Consider the following 21339-nt stretch of genomic DNA (forward strand, 5'->3'; position numbering starts at 1 on the left):
TTCCCCTGTCTCTACTCTGCATTTTTAGAGGGCAGCTCAGGAACCTCTGCTGCCCTGCATACTAAGGTGTGTTCACATAATAGACAGGACGTGAGCATATAGAATTGTCTTTTCCCCAACCTTCCGAATACTCAGCTGATTGATCCTACTGCAACGCTGCTTTGATTAGTGACTGCACAATATTTATTTAGCAGTATTTACTATAATAAAAATATCCAAATATTTGTAAGAAATTATTTTAGTTTTTACCACCAATGTCCTTACTGACACATACATTGTTATTGAGGTTAGAAGTTAGGGTTTTAAATCTTTAGTGGTTCCATAGTGTAGTAGTTAGCATCCCTGCCTTACATCTGCCCTACTCGCAGTGGGTCCTGGGTTTGAACCCCAAAACCATATATCCTGAATATATCCGCTGTGTATTTCCCCATTGTAGAACAAATAAGGAACTCTGCATCTTCCCTAGGGATCCCACTACCGCAGTAAGATAAGCCTAACAAGTAGAATATTAGCTTACTGTGATATAAGTAAGTTTCGAGTTATCATAATATATAATCAATTGAACTGTGAACTTCTGAAATTGTTTTTGTGTACAGTTTACAAGAGGTTAAAACAGCCAAGACAGCATTTATCTGGATGCATGCATTGAAGAATAGCCATTAGGGAAGAAAAAAAGTACATATAAACTACATTAGGAGTAATTGGTAGTTTGGGTGGCAAAAGAAGCTGGAGTAAAGCCAAACACCCATTAGGGGAGAGCAGAGTACACTAACTATGTAACTCCAAATTGCCGTTAAACAAATAAGTTGTTAAGTGACATTTTATGCAGCCCATCAGCCCATCATGCACTAAGAGGGTCTTGAACCATTTAATAAACGGCACCATTTAATACAGTATATAGGACAATAATGTATTTTTTTCCTATGCATATGTCATTGTTCGTTATGCAGAATTGGTTTGTGTCTGAACATGAGGGATCCATTAATTCTTTGTTGTTCAATTATCATAACACAAATATTTCTATTTTTTTCTATTTTATATTACTCCCTTAGAAGAGTCTAAGTTAAAGTTAGAAGTTAAATTCATTATATATTATGTATTATATTATATGCCATGGTCATTACAGTGTAAGCCAATGGCAAATAAACTGTGTGGACGTATGTAGTTAGGAAGCAATACTGCTTGTGAATCAGTTTTACCTTCTGTTGTGCAAAACTGCAGCAGGTCTTCTGTTTGCTTCTTAGTGCAAGTAGAAACAGGAAGAGCACAACCAGAGTCCTCCAAAATGCCTCCAGTAGGTCCCTCATGTGCGTGTTTCTGCCCAAATTGTCAGTAACAGGTTTAATGATTGTGGCATGGTGGCCTTACATCCACGAGTGGGGTGCCAGTGTAGTGGTAGGTCATTTATTAATTCATTAATTAAAGTTGTAATCATAAGAAGGTAAGACCATAGCATTTGTATCAAAATACCACACTAAACTTTGTTCAAAAGTTTGAGGCAATGTTTAATTAAATACATTTAATTGGGCATATATTTACAGATGCAAAGTTCAGATACGGCCAGAAGGAGCTGTAGTGTCTGTGGATCTACAGAAATCATTATGATAGAATGCCTTGGGAGGAACTGTTGAACTGTATGGGACAGTCAGGAGCGGCATAGATGCGAGGATCATACGACAGAAATAGCAGAGTAGCAAGAAGTTGAAAGGGAAGATTTTGGTGGTGACCAGGGTGCAGGGGGGCTCTTGGCAAGTAGGACCATGGAGGCCCTCCAATTATAAGGGCCCCTTCCAGCCTGGTGCCCTAGGCAACTGCCTGGTTACCTGCCCCATTGCAACGTACCTGCCAAGAGGGACAGGATTAGAAATGAGCAGATCCTTTCATCTGGGACAATAAAGTAAAGGTATGGCAGTTTGGAGAAAGGGGAGGTGAGGTTGAGATGGTTTGGAAATGAGGATAAATAGTAAATTATCAAAGGATGCTGGAAATGCAGTTGCCAGGTAAAGTTAGACTCTAGAGATTTGTGGATGATAGGGTGTGATAGAGACAGATGATCCACCTCAGAAACCCCTGAAGAAAACAGCTGATTGGTTATATGATGAGGATTGGTTATATTTGGATAGAACTTTAATCCCTCAGGAGTTCCCTTCAGGAAATTGAGGAAACCCTATGTACAGTCAATCACATATAGGAGTCACCAGGCTGAAGATGTTAAAGGATTGATCCCTTATAACATAACTGTAATGCACTGAAGCAGCACAACACATCTAGATGCGTTAGGTCACATTAAACAGCATCATTCTGTTTAAAAAGCAGAGTAAAAACCATTTGACATAACCCACCAAATCAGTCAGTTTAACATCTTCCCTCTTGAAACTAAGTTTTAATTGTAATATTAGAAGCATTCATATGCATTTTGTGTTGCAAACTTGCTTTACATCTTAATAATTAAAAATTCACTTTAATATTATTGAAGGAGACAAGACCAAAAATAATAAAAGTCAAGACAGGACTTCAGGCAATAAAAAGGGATGTTTATTGTTCCAATGTACAGACATACTCTAGCGGTAGCGATGCAGCTGCAGAGTGTTGCGCCTCTTCCAGGCAGCACGGCGGGAGCCTCCGATGGTTCCGTGGAACTTGTGGCCCTTGCCCAGGCCACGGCTCTTCTTCCCTGCAGATGTCAGGCCACGCATCTCTCTGTGCTTGTGCACAGCTTTTGTGATCCATTGTGTGTCAGGGTTGCGTCTAATGGCCTTGTGGAAGGGATCAATCAGAACCACCTCGAAAAACTTGTAGGTGGAGTCTTCACCCACCCAGTAGGAGCTGAGCACTCGCAGGGCTCCACAATGACGGCCAGCACGTTCCTGCAAAATCCAGAACAGTGTGTCATAGAGAGATACTTTTTAGTTAGTCCCTTGGCTGTTCTCTTCAGGAAATTTAACCTATAATACATTTATCACAATAACCAAGGCAAATGTCCAAACAAGTATTTTGTGGTCCTACTGCATGACATATGCAGATGAAAGAGAATTACTGAAGTTCTAAATGCCAAAAATACACATAGGTTGGCATTTGACTGCACCATAATTTATCAGGCTGTAGGACAACTACACACGTACCACATACATTGCCATAATGCAATGAAAGGGTTGTCCAAGTAAAAATGATTTTGTGCCCACTAGAGCACTATTTTCAACTTCAACACTGAATTGAGGCACTATTACTTTTTTCTTTTACCAACAGCTTATCAGTCTTTGTCACTGTTTTTATTAGGATTTAAATACATGTTAAGAGTGCCATTTAAAAAATATCTTGTTGTAAGAAAGTTGTAAATCAAGGCCTTTCTTTTGACTTACATTTTGATAAAGATGTATTCAAGGAATCAGAGGCTGGTGAAATTATAACACTCCACTTTCTTTAGTGGCATCTATTACTCCACAAGTGTTTGTTAATGTTTACATCAGAATAGAAAGTAATACCACACAAGTCATCTAATCACAATGTCACACTAACAAACAACAAAAAAGGAACAGTGGAGCTACGGCCCAGACTTCACACAATGGCTGATGCAGATATTTAGAGCCTGTACCTGGGCTTTATAGTCAGCTGTAACAAAAAAAACGATTGTCTGGAAAAAACAAAACTTACATGTGAACAGGACTGATATGAACTGAAAGTCTATATTCTGCTTAAGCAAAACAAAAATTAACAATGTACAGGGTTGTTGGTTTTCTACAATGGTGAAAAGGGATTTCAAAAAACAAGTAGACTTTTAGAAAAAAATCTGATACCTAGAAAAAAGTGACTTGCTCTGCATATTGTTTACTTAGCAAGTGGCCCTATCCATTAGGCAGAGATAGATGATACAAAATAGTAAGTAGAGTTATAGAATAGGGGAACAAATTGTGGGCAGGTACATTTTGTCATTTTAGCAATGTGAGTTTAGGATTTCCACTAGTCATAGAAAAACTGATAATCATATGTTGCACACCAACATGGCAGGGATACATACTTGAACAGCTATAAAAGTCTAATAGCATTTTTTTCTCCAACAGTGTAAAATTTGAATGTGTACCTCTGCAACAGACTGCAAACTGCGGGCAAACTTAAGTTGGTTGACACCATGGTGCACAGGCTTGCCATAGGTAGCACCTTTAGGCACTGGTCTCTTACGGCCTCCACGGCGCACACGGATTCGGTAGATCACATAACCTGTTTGAACCAAAACAAGACACTGAAAGTAGGTCTAGAAGTGACACGTACAATGACAGACTTTAAACATAAGTTCACCATCTATCTTTTTCTTTCGGCTTTGTCTCTTTTTTAAACATAAGTCCATGTAAATCCAAAAAACAAACAATACTCACCCTGCTTGGCCTTGTAACCCAGCCTACGAGCCTTGTCTGGCCTGGTGGGCCTAGGTGCACGATGGAGGTTGGACAACTGACGATACTGCCAACAACGTACACGGAGCAAGAAACGCATCACATCTGACTGCTTCTTGCGCCATAACTCCTGCATATACCTATACGCACCCATGTTGGCTTAGTCTGTAAGAAGAAAGCAGTATAATGACTTTAATAACACTCTTCTAAGGGAGTAGTATAATGTAAAAATAGAAATCTGTGTTCTGATAATTGACAACAAAAAATTAATGGATCCCTCATGTTCAGACAAACCAATTCAGCATAACTAACAATGACATACGCATAGGAACAAAATACATTATTGTACTACATATTAAATGGTGCCGTTTACGAAATGGTTCAAGACCCTCTTAGTGCATGCCACTGCTACTATCAGGCCAGCCTGATTTAACACATATCACTCAGTGAAATATTAGTTGAATCGTAGTTCGCAAATTCAGTAATGGTAGTAACCTAGCATGCTAATGCTAACCGCCGAATAACGTGATATGGCTATAACTTAATTATTTTAACAGAAATATTTAAACTTGTCGCGATAAAGTACAAACTAACATTTTCAAACTAACAAATATTTTCATTTTTTCGAAAAACGGCAACTAGCAACCGGACAAACCGCATCTCAGCGGCACTAAAACTAAAAGGTTAATTTCAGTTATAAATGACATTTTCCATAAAATATATCAAATATTGTGCTAGTTAATGTGTCTACTACACCCGGCAATATTCACACAAGCAGATGAATTAAACAAGTAAACGATTTATTTGGATTTAGATCTATACTAAGACAAAAATCCACGCTTACATGATAGCGTACCAGCCGGAAAAGGAAGAGCTTCTGTACCCAGCAATCCTTAAGGAACCAAACTGTGACGTATTTCCTGTTATGTTCATGGGAAATGTAGTGACACTGGTTGGCTCTAGCAACTACACTCTAGTTACTAGAGTCTAGTCTCTTTTTCTGCAGTAAAAGTAAAAACTATGGAAGGTACACAATAAATGACGCAATAGGACTATACATTTAACCAAATAGCCACGCTAATTATTAATTGCAACGTTTGGACTTGCTTTATTCAAGGACTACAGTTTTGTAATATCAAAAGTTAAACAACATACTACTATCATAACACTTACTTGTATTAAGTGAAGAGGAAGGTGATAAAGTGAGATGAAGGCAGATGATCCGCTGCTGGGAGCACCCGAAAGAAGACGAAGAAAAATATTACAACACTCTCTATTATAGAAACGGGGGAAATTGAAAAAACAAAAAAACAAAAAAAGAAAAATCACCGTAGCATTGGCGCCACATAGTGCCGGAACTTGTGAGTAACATTTGTCGTCGCTTCTTTAGGCTAAAAAATATTATGCGTTACTCTGTACTATGAACTGTGTCACGCATGCGCAGTGACATACAACCCCTTTCAAACTGCTTACAGAGGGAATGGTTTACCTGTCTTGATAAGAGCACACAATTTAAAGAATTTTAAACTTTTGTTGACGTAAATAATTAACGGCAATTCGAATGTTGAAGGATACAGAAGCGGAGTAAGCTCACAACCAACAACAACAACAACGGTGTGTTCAAACGTGACACACAATGACGTAACCTCGGCTAAACAATGCTGCTACATGCAGATATAGACAAATACAGAAGCTGCTGTCGGTTATTTCAGCTGGAGACTAATTAGTGACGTTGACTTATATAGCAAACGCTGTCACTTATGTGTGTGCATGTATTAACTGCAGACTCGAGATGGGAAAAGGCTGTAAAGTGGTGGTGTGTGGACAGGCAGCAGTTGGTAAAACAGCCATTTTGGAACAGCTCCTATATGGAAATCACAGTGTAGGTAAGGAATGAAAACAGTGCACTGACTCTTGGCCTGCAGCGTTTCTACGAAAGTATCAATTTTGTATTAAGCTGGTAAAACTTCGACATCATACCTAATCTTTTCTAAAATTGCCAAATTGCCAAATCCCAATTAAAATGTATTAAACGGGTGTTTAAAACAAAACAGGTTTAAGGGTTACAGACGTTTTTTTATTTACTACCTTACGCATTTTGTGACTCGGAAGGTAGTTTTAAGAATTATATTACGTTAAGTTCTCAAACCAAGACAACTTTTCTCCTGAATTAACTGTTGAATATTGCACAGGTAAGCGTGGTCATATCCGAAAGGAATACGTTGTAACAGGTTTGAATTAAAACAAAGCAATATGAATAACGTAATATATATAATAAATAATGGAATCCTGAAAATAAATGCAACATTTAGATAAAAAATTGACTGAAGTAGCTTGTGAAATAATACATTAATAAAATATAAATATAATATATATATAATTTGTAATATAAAATTTGTGCTATATATGCTGTTGGAATAGCGGTTTTTCTTTTAAAATGATTTGTTATTCTGATTTGCATTGAATGTGTCGTAAAGTAACGGTGATATCAGGATTTCCTAAAGTACGTTTTGCGAGCGTTGAACCTAAAATAGTGTCAAATAAAAGTGATGTTTAAATGATGCCCCTTCCGGTGTGTGGCACGTTGCCCGAATTGTGTTGACAATGTCGGTGTATCGCGTAGTTGCGACATCTGCTGGATTTCAAAAGTAATTGCAGGACATCTTGACAAAATCCTAACCAGATTATCTCACTTTTTTTCAATTTCCCCAGAGAGCTCCCCAGAGAAACTGTGTTGTCTAATGCAGAAAGGCCCCACAAAGATCCTGTGTTCCGGATATGTTGCTCTATGAAAGATATAGCTTGATTACTATGGTGGTATCTGTAGTTGCACTGCACATCTGTCTGCTTCCTTCCATACACAACTGCAGCCACAAGTTGATATCTAAGAAAACAATACATTTTTTCATATTATTAGCTAAAATATTAGTCAGATTATTTTTCAGATAAAATTAGAAGTCTGAGACTTTGGTATCTGGGGTGCAGCAGCCTGTGATTGTTATATAGCAGAGGTGTCAAACTCATTTTGGCTCACAGGCCGCATACAACTACTAATTAGACATCAAGTGGGTACAAAAAATATCCTGAACATTGTGTGATAATTAATTATTGCAGAAATGTTTTATGTGCTTTTTCATTGTGTTGTACATTGTTCAGCAGTGATCATTTCTTCTGCTTCTGCACTTGAGCCAGCTTGTCAGAAAAAATAATAATATTAGCCATGGTGTGTCTATCTCACACCAATTGGTACACACTTGGTACAGCATCTCTGACATCCTTATTAGCTAAATCCACCATCACATCAATATTGGCTTGGGCCATATCAGCAGTATGGTTATGGTTTTATGTTTGCTGATGCTAACAATATGGGTTTTTTTTTTTTCAATGTATTGGAACGTTTCAACCAGGTATGCAGCAATGCCTAGAAATGCCCACGTGGTGGCCTCTACACGGCCTTCTACTGTACTCACAGTCTAGGCCATTTGGCCTTTATATCCGGCCCACCAAACCTGTCCAATTTATGTTAATACTTTATATTACCATTATACTTCAAAAAAATTAGATTTGTGTCACTTTTGCCTTTAATGTGAACATAGCATATGACAGCTCCATAATTTATTAATTTAGAAGACGAAATTGTAACCTAAATTGGGATGTTTTTTAGATGAAAAAGATTATAAACACAAAAGGGAAAAAACACAACTAATTTAGTTTGCTAATGGTGATCATTTTCCAGACCTGAGAAAAGGTGATTGTTCACAATGTTTTCATAATAATAATAGTGGGTGATGACAAGCCAGAAATTTTGACACAAACAGCATCAACATCATTAATGCATTGTTTGAAAAATCACTGAGCAATAGCTAAGTTTACTCTTCTGCTTTCCAGGCTCTGAGTCCTGTGAAACACACGAAGATGTTTACGTGGCCTCAGTGGAAACTGACCGCGGAGTGAAAGAACAACTGAGGCTCTATGACACCAAAGGTCTCCATGATGGACAAGACCTGCCAAAGCACTACTACCTAGTGGCAGACGGCTTTGTCCTTGTCTACAGTGTCAACAGCCTGGACTCATTTAGAAGGGTGGATTTTTTGAAGAAGGAAATAGACAAATCCAGAGACAAAAAAGAGGTATGACTTATTAGAGCTTATAGAAGCATTCTTTGGTAATGGCTCTACTTGACCCTATTCAATAAATGGTCATAGAGAAGGCCTATTTGTATAAGTCAGTACTTCTCAAATAGCGGGGAGGGGCGTGGTGAGGTGCCAGGGGGTGCATGAGGGGCTTTAAATGGAATATGGCACGCTGGACATTGTACAATGTACCACTGCTGTAATGCTTGAATGATAACAAGCCTCAAGTCAGGTTCTCAATAGTATTTCAATTTGGGGTGTGGGTGGGGGGGCGTCCTCAAGGGGGCGCATGACAGAAAATTATTCAGAACCACTGGTATAAGTGCAGAGTTTTGGTGAAACAGCTGCATTATTGTCATACCAGATCAGTATTGCCACAGCAACAAAATCAGTTTTATATAAAAAGAATACTGTATATAATGAAGTTATGTGATAATGACAGCAAGTAATAGATAAAAAAATTGTAATTGTAAGCAAAAAAAAAGTACAGAAATAAAAAATGAATTGCAATTGCATACACATGTAGCACTGTAGGAAAGTATTGTAAGTATACAACTGTTAAAGGTATTGCCTTTGGAAAATAATGCACACACAAAACAATGGAAGATTAGCTGCACTTGCATAAAAATGTAACAAAGATGAAAAAGAAGAAGAAGTTTAACCTCTTATCCAAGAGGCTTCTTCAGTTCTGACTGACTGGTAGTCAGTCAGCGTCTTGGATTAAATGACCTGGATGACTGAGAACCTACATAGACAAATAAAGAGCATCATGTTTTGATGTCTCATAATACAATTTATAGTAATTGTTTTTGTAAATTATAAAGTGAGATGGTGGCTTATAAACAGTTCTTGTGTATGTGTGTACATTGTCTTCAGGTGGCAGTTGTAGTGTTGGGGAATAAAACAGATCTGTCAGGTCGTCAGGTTGAGCAAGAAGTGGCACAGCAGTGGGCTCGAGATGAAAAAGTCAAGCTGTGGGAGGTAAGCGTCACAGAACGCAACTCCCTCATCGAGCCTTTCACCCAGCTGACGAGTCGCCTCACACAGCCACAGAGCAAGTCTTCCTTTCCTCTCCCCGGTCGTAAAAGCAAAGGCACACCATCTAACGACTTGTGAAACCTAGAAGATCCTGTCATTCTTGTATGACATTTAAGAACACGTATTCGCACTATTAAAAAAAGAAACGAAAAAGAAAATGAAAGCTATGTGTTCCACTACAAATTCCTCATTTAGGTTTAACTCTATAATATACAATATTTACGGAATTGACAGGGAATCGAGATGTAATTGTGTGAGTTTTGGTGCTGGGTTGGAAGTCCCTTACACCAGGGGTGTCAAACATACGGTCCGCTGGCCACAAACTGGCCCGTGTTCAATCTGGCCTGCTTGATGAATTTTGAAAAAAAAAAATCCATTTCCTTTTCAGGATATGTTTTTTGTAAAAATATTGAAAACAAAGGGGAAAAACATGGACTTATTGTAATTTATAATTTATTATGTTATGATTGTACTGGTCGGGGCCACTTGACATCTAATTTGGTTATATGCCAGCCCGTGAATCAAAATGACTTTGACACCCTTAGACCTAGACCTTAAATTTGGACATTAAGCAGTTTGGTAACAAAATACTGTAATTGTATGCTTAAAATCACACAGTTGTTCAGAGCAGGTGTAAATTTTTTAACCTTATAAAACAGCAATTCCCTCTTTTTCTGTTGATGTGCAAGTTGCTGATTCTTAGACCGTACTGGGTTATGACTCACATTTTATAACAAATGAAAATAGATTGTTTTGTTTTATCTATGAGATGTGAATGCAGGAGGAAAATTGAATTGAAAACCATGTTTGTACAATTCCTCCATATGATAGTCTGTGACATATTTATCTATAAATATAACTATACAAGTCTAATGTGTAATATTTGGGATGATTAATTTTTCAGAACTAATTACATACCAAGTATTTTTGTGATTTTTTCACTGTAAGAACATATGGTTTCCCATGTATATTAAAGGCAAAGGTTGTGCTTCAACAATGTCTGAAAGTTTGTACTTACTGTACTATTTTTGCAGCTGCTTGAATTATTACATTTTTTTTGCCTACAAATAAAACATTAACACATTATTCCTGGTGTGGGACATGATTGGAAGAGGTAATGGTTCTTTGTTAAAATCATCAATCCTGTATGTAACCTACATGGCGGTATCCTTCATTAATTTTGACTGTTTTTTAGAAAAGTAGATGATTGGCCGATTTCAGTCTCAGAAGGAACATACAATTAGCAAGTGCAAGACCTCCAATAAAGGAGTGGTTCTGCAGGTGGTGACTACAGACCACTTTTCAGTTCTTATTGTTTCTGGCTGATATTTTGGTCACTTTTAAATGCTGGCGGTGCTTTCAGTCTCGTGGTAGCATGAGACGGAGTCTACAACCCACACAAGTGGCTCAGGTAGTGCAGCTAATCCAGTATAGCACATCCATGCGTGCTGTGGCAAGAAGGTTTGCTGTCTCTGTCAGCGTAGTGTCCAGATCATGGGGGCGCTACCAGGAGACAGGCCAGTACATCAGGAGACATGGAGGAGGCCGTAGAAGGGCAACAACCCAGCAGCAGGACCGCTACCTCCGCCTTTGTGCAAGGAGGAACAGGAGGAGCACTGCCAGAGCCCTGCAAAATGACCCTACAGCAGGGCACAAATGTGCATGTGTCTGCTCAAACGGTCAGAAGCAGACTCCACGAGGGTGGTATGAGGGCCCGACATCCACAGGTGGGGGTTGTGCTTACAGCCCAACACCGTGTAGGACATTTGACATTTGCCAGAGAACACCAAGATTGGCAAATTCGGCACTGGCGCCCTGTGCTCTTCACAGTGTAAAGCAGGTTCACACTGAGCATGTGACAGATGTGACAGAGTCTGGAGACGATGTGGAGAACCTTCTGCTCCCTGCAACATCCTCCAGACCGGTTTGACAGTGGGTCAGTAAATGGTGGCATTTCTTTGGGGGTTTGCACAGCCCTCCATGTGCTCGCCAGAGGTAGCCTGACTGCCATTAGGTACAGACATTATGCTGGCGCAGTCGGCCCTGGGTTCCTCCTAATGCAGAATAATGCTAGACCTCATGTGGCTGGAGTGTGTCAGCAGTTCCTGCAAGACGAAGACCTTGATGGTATTGATGGTATTGGATTTAGGTCTGGTTCCCTAGACCTGAATCCAATTGAACATATCCGCCCCGGGCCATAGTTTGCCCATGCATGCCATACATCATAGCATGTTGTTCTACCAACTCAATATACTTCCGGATTAACCATCTGTCCTTTCTCTCTAAATTTCTTCATTCATTACCTCCTCAAAATAGTCTCTCCATCTTCTTAGCAAACTATCCTCACTAACCTTTTCATCTTTTTCTCTTTACTGAATTGTTATTATTGTTGTAATATTACAAGAATTAAATTAAACGATCATGAGAGAAAAATCATAAAATGTTCAGAATAAATTCGTTATATTAGTACAAACGTGACAGTGATGCTGATGAGCCTGAAGAAGATGTACCTCTTAATGTGTGAATAATTCTAAAGTTTCTTTCTTCCCCAAACCACTTCATGTAAACATCTAGCCGCATACATTTGTGACTTCTAGTAAAGGTACTAATTTAGTTTCATAAACTTACGACAATATGCTTGTAAACTTGATTTTTTTCTCTTAAACTTACGATTCTATTCTCGTAATTTGAGATATTGTTATTCGCAACGTGGCCCTACTTATTCATCGTAATACATTTTATTACAAACGTATAACATTTATATTTTATTTCATTTGTTAAGTTTACATCGCGGAACCTTTCGCATTTGGTTGATGTTTCCCTACTCCGTTTACGTGTCGGACGCTATCGCTTTTACACGCGCCATAGAAGCCAAGCGTATTTAAAACGGAACGGGCCCCTTTGCTTTGCTTCGTTTCGTTTTTGTTTCGTTGGTTGCTTTTTGTTTTTATCTTAAAAATAAACACCACATTATTAGAATGGAAACTATTTTAGAGCAGCAACGTCGTTATCACGAAGAGAAGGAGAGGCTAATGGATGCTAAAACAAAAGAAATGTTACACAAGAAGTCTACGGTAAGCTAGCTTCCAAGCTAACAGACTAGCATTCTAAGATACATGCCTTAGTTTAATAATGGAATATTTTCTTATTACCCTGTTGTCTCTATTGCAGCTTCGGGAACAGATTAACTCAGATCACAGGACAAGGGCAATACTGGATGTAAGCGCAACCTTTTCTTCTAAATACGTGTTTTCTAAACACTTATATGCACTATTTTTTGACAACGTAAACATAGAAACATGTATTGTCTTAGAATAAATGATATATAGTAACTAATTATATACAATAACTTAATTAACTAAGTAATTCAGACGAGACTTGTTTTAGCTTGTGTTAGCTTGTCTTAGTCAGGGTTAAAAACATTGTTCACTGCAGCCTTCATATAGCGCTAGTTTTATCCACTACTGCTTGCTTTACTTTAAATTATTTTTTATGAATTTTGATTTTAAATCCCATTCTAATATATTTTTATTTCTATTTCTATAGATTTCTATATTTTGAATTGATTATATTTTCTTAAACTGTTTTAATGTCTATAATCCATTTTTAATAGATTCTGTTTCCCATTCCAATGTTTTTCATTGTTTCTCTAAAACAATGTGAATTGCCTAGTGTACAAATGGTGCTATACAAATAAACTTCATTTAAAGTGGACTTCTTTCTGAAGTTATATAACATAACATGTGATTAAGTTAGTATTGTGGCCATTGTAAAGAAAAGAAAGAAAGAAAGAAAGAGTGAAGTGAATTATTTGTCATTGTGACACAGCACTCCACTGCACACACAACGAAATGTGACCTCTGTTTTTAACCCATCACCAAAGTGAACAGTGGACAGCTTATAAGCAGGGCAGTGCTCAGAGCTCAGAGCACCTCAGTGGTAACTTGGCAGCTTGTGGACTCGAACCAGGAGCCTTCCGGACCCAAGTCCGCTTCCTTAACCACTAAGCGACCCCTGCCCCGCTTGTTTTATAATTGTTTTATATGAAGCAAAAACACCTGAAATGTTTCTTTTTTTTTTTTACAGAGGTATATGGAAGTGAGCAAAAATCTCAGAGACTCGTATGAGGATAAAGATGGGTAAGCTTTTCCTTGTCAGCTTTTCTGCTTTTTTTTATCAAATCAGCTAAAGTAATTATTTTGGTTCTTTGCTCATTTATTTTGTTCCCTGAAAAAGCATCTTAACTGAACAAATTTGTGCTTTCATTACTGACAGTATGAGAAAGGATGAGCTTGCTGCCATTTCAGGACCAAATGAGTTTGCAGAGTTTTACAATAGACTCAAGCAGATTAAGGAGTTCCATCGCAAACATCCAAATGAGGTGAGTAAACCTTTAAGTGCATCTCTAAATCTTTATGAAGCATATTATTAAAGCTGTGTGTTATCCTTTTTCTTTTTTTTAAGATTTCTGTTCCAATGTCGGCAGAATTTGAAGAGCTGATGAAGGCCAGGGACAATTCAAGTGAAGATGCTCAAAGTAAGACTGCACTATACTGTTTAAAGAAAGAAACAAACCACTGTGTTCTTGAGCTTTTGCTTGTAATGAAATATTATACACAATTAAAGCCTTGTGATATGTCCTTGGCTTTGTCCAGGGGCTAATAAGACGAGAACAAACTAAATTCGTAGGTGAAGACAGACAGGACTGACTTTAACAGCATGTAAAAGCAATTGGTATACTAGCGATTAAAGGTTTGCAACAAGAACAAACAAAGCACTGATTTAAAACCAAGGAACAAAGTAGGGACCAGGTACAACAATTTATTTCAATTATTGATTATTGTGAAATCTCTGTTATGTTTCACAGACCTGGTGGAGTTCACAGATGAAGAAGGCTACGGCCGCTACCTTGATCTCCATGACTGCTACCTGAAGTACATCAATTTGAAGGGAGCAGAGGTAAAAGATCACTCTTTCTCTGCTTTATTACAATGAAAACCTCCAGGAAACAACTATAACTTTTTGTTAAGCTAACACCTGTATTGTTTCTTGGTGTAGAAACCGGAATACATCACATATCTGTCATCATTTGACCAGCTCTTTGACATCTCCAAAGACAGGAAGAATGCTGAATACAAGAAGTACGTTTATCTGTCTGTCTGTGTGTCTGTATATTTATATACTGTGTCTATATATGTATGTGTGTTTACATATATATGTGAGTACAGTGGTCCCTCTGCTATTGCGGTAGTTGCTTTTCAAGACCCACTGCAAAATGGGAAAAATCGCAAAGTAGAGGCAAGAGAGTTGTATTATCTACGTATTAAATTATCATATTTACCCTTTACGAATCTCCCCCACACTGTTATCAACAGTCCAGCAACAACAGTGCTGTCCTCGTTTTGTTTATTTATATACTGTTTGTTTTTCCCCTGTTTTAGGCGAGAAAATTATTTTTCACAAAAGTAACGAAAATGTTTTAATTGACCCTAAAGTATTGCGATATAGTGAAAAAATCGTGAAATCGGATTAAAAGAAATCTGTGATGTACTGAGGGAGGGAAAGGAGAACTGCCATATAGAGAGGGAACATTGTGTGTGTGTGTGTGTGTCCCCGTGTGTGTGTGTGTGTATATACTGTAGTTTGTTTAGTGTATAAATGGTTCATGTCTGTACAGGTATTTGGAGATGCTGTTGGAATACCTGCAAGACTACACGGATAGGGTCAAACCACTGTTGGACCAGAATGAGTTATACAACAAAGTCCTAATAGATTTTGAGAAGAAATGGGACAGTGGGGCTTTTCCTGGTTGGCCTGTACGTTCTGCTGACAGTTATAGGTAATTTAAACAGTTAAAATGATCCCACTCATTTTTGTCTCATTTTTTTTCCTCCTTGCCTGCACCTCAGAAAGAGACAAGTAGTGCGTTAACACATGCTGGAGCTCATCTGGACCTTTCTGCATTTTCTTCGTGGGAGGTAAGTTGTGAGAGCTTTTTGAGGTTCAATAATAAAACCGCACATATTAATAGTGCTGCTGATAAGGTTTTTTTTTTTTTCACACAGGAGTTGGCCTCCTTAGGTCTAGACAGATTAAAATCTGCTCTTATGGCACTGGGATTGAAGTGTGGTGGGTAAGTGTGCATCAGAGACTATCAAAAATATTTAAACACTCCCTTGGCCTAAAATATTATTATTTTTATGATCTTTGAGTTGTAATTTTTCCTTGACAAAGTAGGAGGTCTGTCCCGTCATTAAGCTACGTATATGCGTAGAAGTCTGTGGTTGTGCTGATGAGTTGATTTGTTGATTTAATAATCAATTAATAACTAGTGGTACCTATTGATGGTAAATATAAAGGAGTACTTTTGTATTTTTGAGATCCCCTTTCTTTTTAATGAATACAATGGTCAAAACAGTTGTCTTCACAATTGCCTTACATGTTTTTTATGTATCTTTTTAACAGTTTTAACTGAAACTTAATTGGGGAAAAAAATGTACTGGATGTCAAGTCAATGTTATTTGTATAGCACAGATTCACAAATCACATCTGTCTCATAAAAAGTTGTAGAATTACATAACATTAAAAATAACCTTGATTTTTGACAATTATAAAACACTGCAATTCCTACATATAGATATAAAGATATTTATAATGAATATATGCCCAATAGTAACATTAACTGTGCTGTTTGTCATTCCTACATCTTAGTGTGCACTTTAGAAAACTGACTAATTAATACGTCACTTGATTTTCAGTATACAGTGTTCCCTCCCTATATCGCGATTCTCCATCCGTTCACTCAGTACATCGTAGATTTTTTTGTATTCCAATCTCGCAAGAGTTTTGCGAGTGGTATTTTACAGTAATTTTTTTTTTATTTCCAATATTTTCATTATTTCGAGAAACATTTTCTAACCTAAAAAAATCATACAGTAAAAATATAGCAAAAAATAAACATCAGTAGTAACTTTGTTTACCTAGAGTAGACCAAACACAGCATTGAGCATTCTCTTCTGTTCCTCACACTGACTGGCTCATGCATCGTAGCATCGCTGTAGCGCTGTTATATAGTATGTGTTAGGGATGCACCGATCCACATTTTTTCATTTCCGATCTGATCCCGAGATCTTGTTGAGCCACGTTCTGTTCAGGAAAGTGATTCCACAGTTTACAGTCATCTAACAGACCCACCAGCGGGAATCAGACAAGGCTGGAGCTCGGTTCGTGGATCCGCATTCTTTGCAGGTTACTGGATCGGATTGGCCCCTTCCCTAGTGTGTGTAGTACTGTAAAGTTTGTGCTTTTGTGTTTGATGAAAGTTTACCCTAATTTAATGCCCTACCACGCCTCCTTAACGCTCTGAATCTTCTCAGGCTTCAGTTACAAAGTCTTACCTATTTTTTTCTTTACAATAATGTGCGCTATGCCAGGCTTTTATATACAATCAGTCCGTCTTGGCAGTATGCACTTGGTCCTGGGACTACTATTATGAGAGGCTTAATTACTCGAATTGCGCTCACCTGCGTTTCCACTCCCATGCTGTCCCTCCTACGGTGCTAACATTTGCCACGCCCCAAAATGTGCATATACATTGAATTTTATAATTATTTTTATGTTTTTATTATTATTTATAATTAGAATGTATTTTACGTAGTTTTCCATGATTGTGTATTTAATTTATTTACATTATTTGTATGTCTTAGATTTTCATTCTACAACTCTACTGTGCATATAATTGTGTAGGAAAGGGTAATGCAGTGCAGTGCAGTGCAATGCAGTAGTGTTGATAATGTGGGGAAGGTTCATAAAGGGTAGGTATATACGTAAATAATATAATAACTATCTCGCCTCTACTTTGTGGAGTTTCCCTTTTCGCAGTGGGTCTTAGAACGGTCAAGTACCGCGATAGGAGACGGACCACTGTATGTCCTATTGGGTCTAAAATGTTGCATTTAGAAATAAAAACTGAATGAAAATTTTAAGTGTGGCTTGTATGAAAAACTTAAATAAAAATTGGATGTGTAGCAAACATTAATTGACATTTGGGTGTCTTGCAGAACTCTAGAGGAGAGAGCACAGAGACTGTTCAGCACCAAAGGCAAGTCCCTGGAGTCACTGGACCCTTCAGTGTTTGCCAAGAACCCCAAAGTCAAAGGACCAAAAAAGTAAGTGGGCCTAAAGTCTGGCCCAAAAGACAACTCTACAAAATCACACAACAATTTAATTCCATCACTCCTGCAGAGACACAGAGCGCAACAAAGAGATTGCATTCTTCGAGGCTCAAGTATACGAGTACGTGGAGATCCTTGGGGTGAGTGGGATTTGGTTTCAGTTGATACTCACATCAACTCTAAACTGGAAACCGGAAACGGTAAGGTTAGGGGCATTCCAGGCTCAGCCAACTGATGTGTCTTTTGGGTTTTTGGGTTGCAGGAACAGAGGCAGTTGACGCATGAGAATGTGCAAAGGAAGCAGGCCAGGACTGGTGAGGAGCGTGAGGAAGAGGATGAAGAGCAACTCAGCGAAAGTGAAAGTGAAGATGAAGACAATGAAATAATCTACAACCCCAAGAACCTCCCGTTGGGTTGGGATGGTAAGGTGAGTGTCTCCAGCAGTATAGGCCTGTAAAAGCTAAAACATGCCACCTCCCAATGTATGTATATACAGTGTACAGGTAAATAGATTTATATATATTTTTTAATATTTTTTCAATATTTTCATTATTTTTTAAAAAAAAACAATTTTTGCTAGCCTAAAAAGAGAAAAACAGTAAGTAAATAAACAAGAAGACATTTTGCAATACATAGTACATACATAGGGTAATGCAAAACAAAAAACAAACATGTACGTATCGGTAAATGAGATTTGGGTTGGGTAATCCAAGATACCCACATGTCAAAAAATAAACAAAAAGACATAATTAAAATAATTATACATACGAAAGTTTTGGCTTTAAAAAGTAAATGATACTCATTTTGAAATCATTTGCGAACGAGCGCTAGTAGCTTTGTTAACCTAGACCAAGGGTCGGCAACCCGCAGCTCCAGAGCTTCATGTGGCTCTTTCACCCTTCTGTTGTGGCTCCCTGTAACTTTGGTAAATAAATTAGTATTTAATTAAAATTTATTTTGTTCTTTTTTTAAATGTAATTCTAAATTTGAAGATTATGGTAATCTTGTAACATGTTTTTTTTTGTTGCTCAAAATATGCGTTACATCTGCCGATGTGCAACACCCGGCACATATCTGGCAGTGCGGATTTATCCCGCACTTATACCATCAGCGTGATTTATTGAGCTTATTGACCCCTGGTAGGTAAATGATGGATAAATCATAGGAACAGAAAAGTTTCTGAAGAAAACAGAATGTTTAATGCTACGTGGGCAGATTCATTTGCTTTCACTGCTGAAGAGACTGGTTTGTTCTTGCTCAGAATCGCAAATGGAGTAATACTGAAAATCTTCCCAAACTGACATTTACATGAACATGAAAAGATATGCATTTGGCAATCTTCGGATCTACAAACATACTGTATGTGAGCAGGTCTTGTCCCACAAACTATATTAAAAACAAACATCGCTCACGCCTCACCGACGTCAGCTTACAGTGAAGATGAAGGTGACGTCTTACAGCCCTGATGCGCAGACGCTGTGCACTGAGGTTCAGGAGCAAAAATTAACCAAGAAAAAAACATTATTGGCTATTATTTTCCATTTATATATACTGTATATATGTATTTATGTGTATATATATACTGTATATATGTATATGTGTGTCTATATATATACATATATATACAAATTTAAAGTTTATGTTAGGTTTGATTTTAATCTGTTGGGGTAGTCAGAATTTCCTGTTTCTTGCTGTACACATTTTCAGATGTTTGGCTCTAAAGCTGTTTCTTTTTGTGCTAATTACAGTGCAAAATGTTTCTTCTAAGCAGTATAACTTTTATTTCTTTGTTTATTTTTTCTTTTTCCTTTAGCCAATCCCATACTGGCTGTATAAATTACATGGGCTGAATATAAACTACAATTGTGAAATTTGTGGAAACTACACGTACAGAGGACCCAAGGCCTTCCAGAGACACTTTGCTGTATGTGGTGATACATAAATTCAGGAAACAGGACAAAAGCACTGTCTCAAATTTTGTAATTTTAGACTCTTTGTTTGTTCCTTCCTTGCAGGAATGGCGACACGCCCACGGTATGCGTTGTCTTGGAATTCCCAACACAGCGCACTTTGCTAATGTCACTCAGATCGAAGATGCTGTTTCTTGTAAGTCAAGGCCTTGATGGTAAAATTCATGAAAGTTTGAATTTTGTTATAATTATTTTAAATTTGTTCGACTTTTGTTTTTTTTTTTGTTTGTTTGTTTTTTTAACTCCAGTGTGGGCAAAGCTAAAATCCCAGAAGGCTTTAGAGAGGTGGCAGCCAGACACAGAGGTGAGTCTACAGTGATAAACAAGCAATATGATTGCTCACGGTCAAATGAATGACAACTGGATTGTCTAATGGCATACGTAGTTGCCCTTTTCCGTTATCCCTCTGGGATAATGCCCAGAAAAGTTTTTTTGTGTGGTGTCTGTCTGCAGATGTTGTATTCTTTTACTGCTGCAAGGTATTTTGTGAAAATCAAACACACACTGGTTTTGTGTTTTGGGGTTGGCTGCAAAATTAATAAGTACAGTATTTTCCAGTATAATTTGCTCTGGAGTATAAGTCGCATCTGTGCCCTCTAGCGGCTGTCAGTGTAAAAATGACGAACATGTAAATGTAAAACGAACATGTAAATGTAAACAAACATGTAAATGTAAATGTGTAAAAATAAATGTGAAATTATATATTTTAATATACAAGTTGCACCTGAGTTTAAGTCACAAACCCAGCCAAAGGATAAAAAAAAGTGTGACTTATAGTCTGGAAAATATGGTAGTATTTCCCCTGTCCATACAGATTCATACCAACCGATTTCAATGTTTCTTTTCAAAAAAACATAGTAAAGAGCTTCTAAGCCTACTGTAACTAATTGTACTTTGCACTTACAGGAAGAGTACGAGGACTCCAGTGGAAATGTGGTCAACAAAAAAACCTATGAGGATCTAAAGAGACAAGGTCTGCTGTAGAGATTCGCAGAGGGATGCGATTGCTTTTTAAAGATCCTCTGTCCTACTAGTAGCTATTCATTTTTCAGCAAACTTCTTTCGCTGTTCTACCCATTAACTTTTGCTGTTAATCATAGTAGTTGTTGATACTTGCTTTCTGTAAATTGTGAATTCACAAGAACAGTTTGAGACAATTTAAAAAGAGAAAGTTTGGTTTGTCTAAGCCTCAACTGTTATTATTTTGCAAAGTTAAAGTGTCATTACGGATCACGTCTTCTTTCAGGACCAAAGGTACTGTATAAAGTCATTTTTGACATTGGCTAAAACACTGCCTACAGTTGTTAAAATTCTGAAACATTCACAGAGTTTGGTTTGTTTGAGAGTTGTGTAATCAATTTTAATCTGTTCGATTTTTCTGGCAAAAGGCCATGTACTTGCAAGTGTAATTCCACTGTCCTACTCTTGGATAGTTACTGCATTTATTGCTCAAATAAAGTAATGTAGTAGAATTTATGTGTGCCTATTACTTGCATATACATTGATAACAAGTTTGGGTATTTTTTACTTCATTGTTCAATATTTAAGTATACTATAGTCATTTCATCCAAGTACTATATTTTCCGGACTCTTTCCGGAGTGTAAGTCGCACCAGGCAGAGTGCCCTGTAGTGGCT

The 21339-nt window shown here is 37.7% G+C and overlaps 3 protein-coding genes across 4 annotated transcripts; 2 read left to right on the forward strand and 1 right to left on the reverse strand.

The window, feature by feature from the left end:
- Positions 1 to 2513: 2513 nt before the first annotated feature.
- On the reverse strand, positions 2514 to 5368 carry rpl15 (ribosomal protein L15). Its single transcript, XM_008332122.3, has 4 exons — positions 5233 to 5368; positions 4371 to 4553; positions 4079 to 4215; positions 2514 to 2867 (listed from the first exon to the last, which is right to left on the reverse strand). The coding sequence occupies exons 2-4, from the start codon at positions 4540 to 4542 to the stop codon at positions 2562 to 2564; spliced, it is 615 nt and encodes a 204-aa protein (XP_008330344.1). The 5' UTR covers positions 4543 to 4553; positions 5233 to 5368; the 3' UTR covers positions 2514 to 2561.
- A 343-nt stretch (positions 5369 to 5711) lies between these two features.
- nkiras1 (NFKB inhibitor interacting Ras-like 1) lies at positions 5712 to 10645 on the forward strand. 2 transcript variants are annotated; one of them, XM_008332123.3, is made up of 4 exons: positions 5712 to 6002; positions 6174 to 6274; positions 8277 to 8518; positions 9398 to 10645. In XM_008332123.3, the coding sequence occupies exons 2-4, from the start codon at positions 6181 to 6183 to the stop codon at positions 9635 to 9637; spliced, it is 576 nt and encodes a 191-aa protein (XP_008330345.1). In that variant the 5' UTR covers positions 5712 to 6002; positions 6174 to 6180; the 3' UTR covers positions 9638 to 10645. The 2 variants fall into 2 exon arrangements, with proteins under 2 accessions (XP_008330345.1, XP_024920930.1); XM_025065162.1 differs by lacking the exon at positions 5712 to 6002 and having other exon boundaries at positions 6011 to 6274.
- Positions 10646 to 12383: 1738 nt separating this feature from the next.
- On the forward strand, positions 12384 to 21179 carry sf3a3 (splicing factor 3a, subunit 3). Its single transcript, XM_008332125.3, has 17 exons — positions 12384 to 12633; positions 12731 to 12778; positions 13646 to 13698; positions 13835 to 13940; positions 14024 to 14096; positions 14427 to 14518; positions 14618 to 14700; positions 15237 to 15375; positions 15469 to 15537; positions 15625 to 15692; positions 17620 to 17727; positions 17804 to 17873; positions 17996 to 18160; positions 19547 to 19657; positions 19749 to 19839; positions 19952 to 20007; positions 20610 to 21179. Exons 1-17 carry the CDS (start codon positions 12538 to 12540, stop codon positions 20685 to 20687), a joined length of 1506 nt encoding a protein of 501 aa, XP_008330347.1. The 5' UTR covers positions 12384 to 12537; the 3' UTR covers positions 20688 to 21179.
- Positions 21180 to 21339: the final 160 nt, after the last annotated feature.

The sequence above is a fragment of the Cynoglossus semilaevis genome, chromosome 18 (genome assembly GCF_000523025.1).
Source record: "Cynoglossus semilaevis isolate Cse_v1.0 chromosome 18, Cse_v1.0, whole genome shotgun sequence".
Classification (NCBI taxonomy): Eukaryota; Metazoa; Chordata; class Actinopteri; order Pleuronectiformes; family Cynoglossidae; genus Cynoglossus; species Cynoglossus semilaevis.

What these genes read in the sequence shown, in the direction of transcription:
- rpl15 (XM_008332122.3), bottom strand. Translation starts at nt 4,542, where the DNA reads ATGGGTGCGTATAGGTATATGCAGGAGTTATGGCGCAAGAAGCAGTCA. An exon ending in GGGTTACAAGGCCAAGCAGG is followed by an intron (nt 4,216 to 4,370) that starts GTGAGTATTGTT and finishes TGGTTCAAACAG; the next exon opens with GTTATGTGATCTACCGAATC. An exon ending in GTTTGCAGTCTGTTGCAGAG is followed by an intron (nt 2,868 to 4,078) that starts GTACACATTCAA and finishes TGGATTTTGCAG; the next exon opens with GAACGTGCTGGCCGTCATTG.
- nkiras1 (XM_008332123.3), top strand. Translation starts at nt 6,181, where the DNA reads ATGGGAAAAGGCTGTAAAGTGGTGGTGTGTGGACAGGCAGCAGTTGGT. An exon ending in ATATGGAAATCACAGTGTAG is followed by an intron (nt 6,275 to 8,276) that starts GTAAGGAATGAA and finishes TCTGCTTTCCAG; the next exon opens with GCTCTGAGTCCTGTGAAACA. An exon ending in AATCCAGAGACAAAAAAGAG is followed by an intron (nt 8,519 to 9,397) that starts GTATGACTTATT and finishes CATTGTCTTCAG; the next exon opens with GTGGCAGTTGTAGTGTTGGG.
- sf3a3 (XM_008332125.3), top strand. Translation starts at nt 12,538, where the DNA reads ATGGAAACTATTTTAGAGCAGCAACGTCGTTATCACGAAGAGAAGGAG. An exon ending in ATCGCAAACATCCAAATGAG is followed by an intron (nt 13,941 to 14,023) that starts GTGAGTAAACCT and finishes CTTTTTTTTAAG; the next exon opens with ATTTCTGTTCCAATGTCGGC. An exon ending in AAAGTCAAAGGACCAAAAAA is followed by an intron (nt 17,728 to 17,803) that starts GTAAGTGGGCCT and finishes TCACTCCTGCAG; the next exon opens with AGACACAGAGCGCAACAAAG.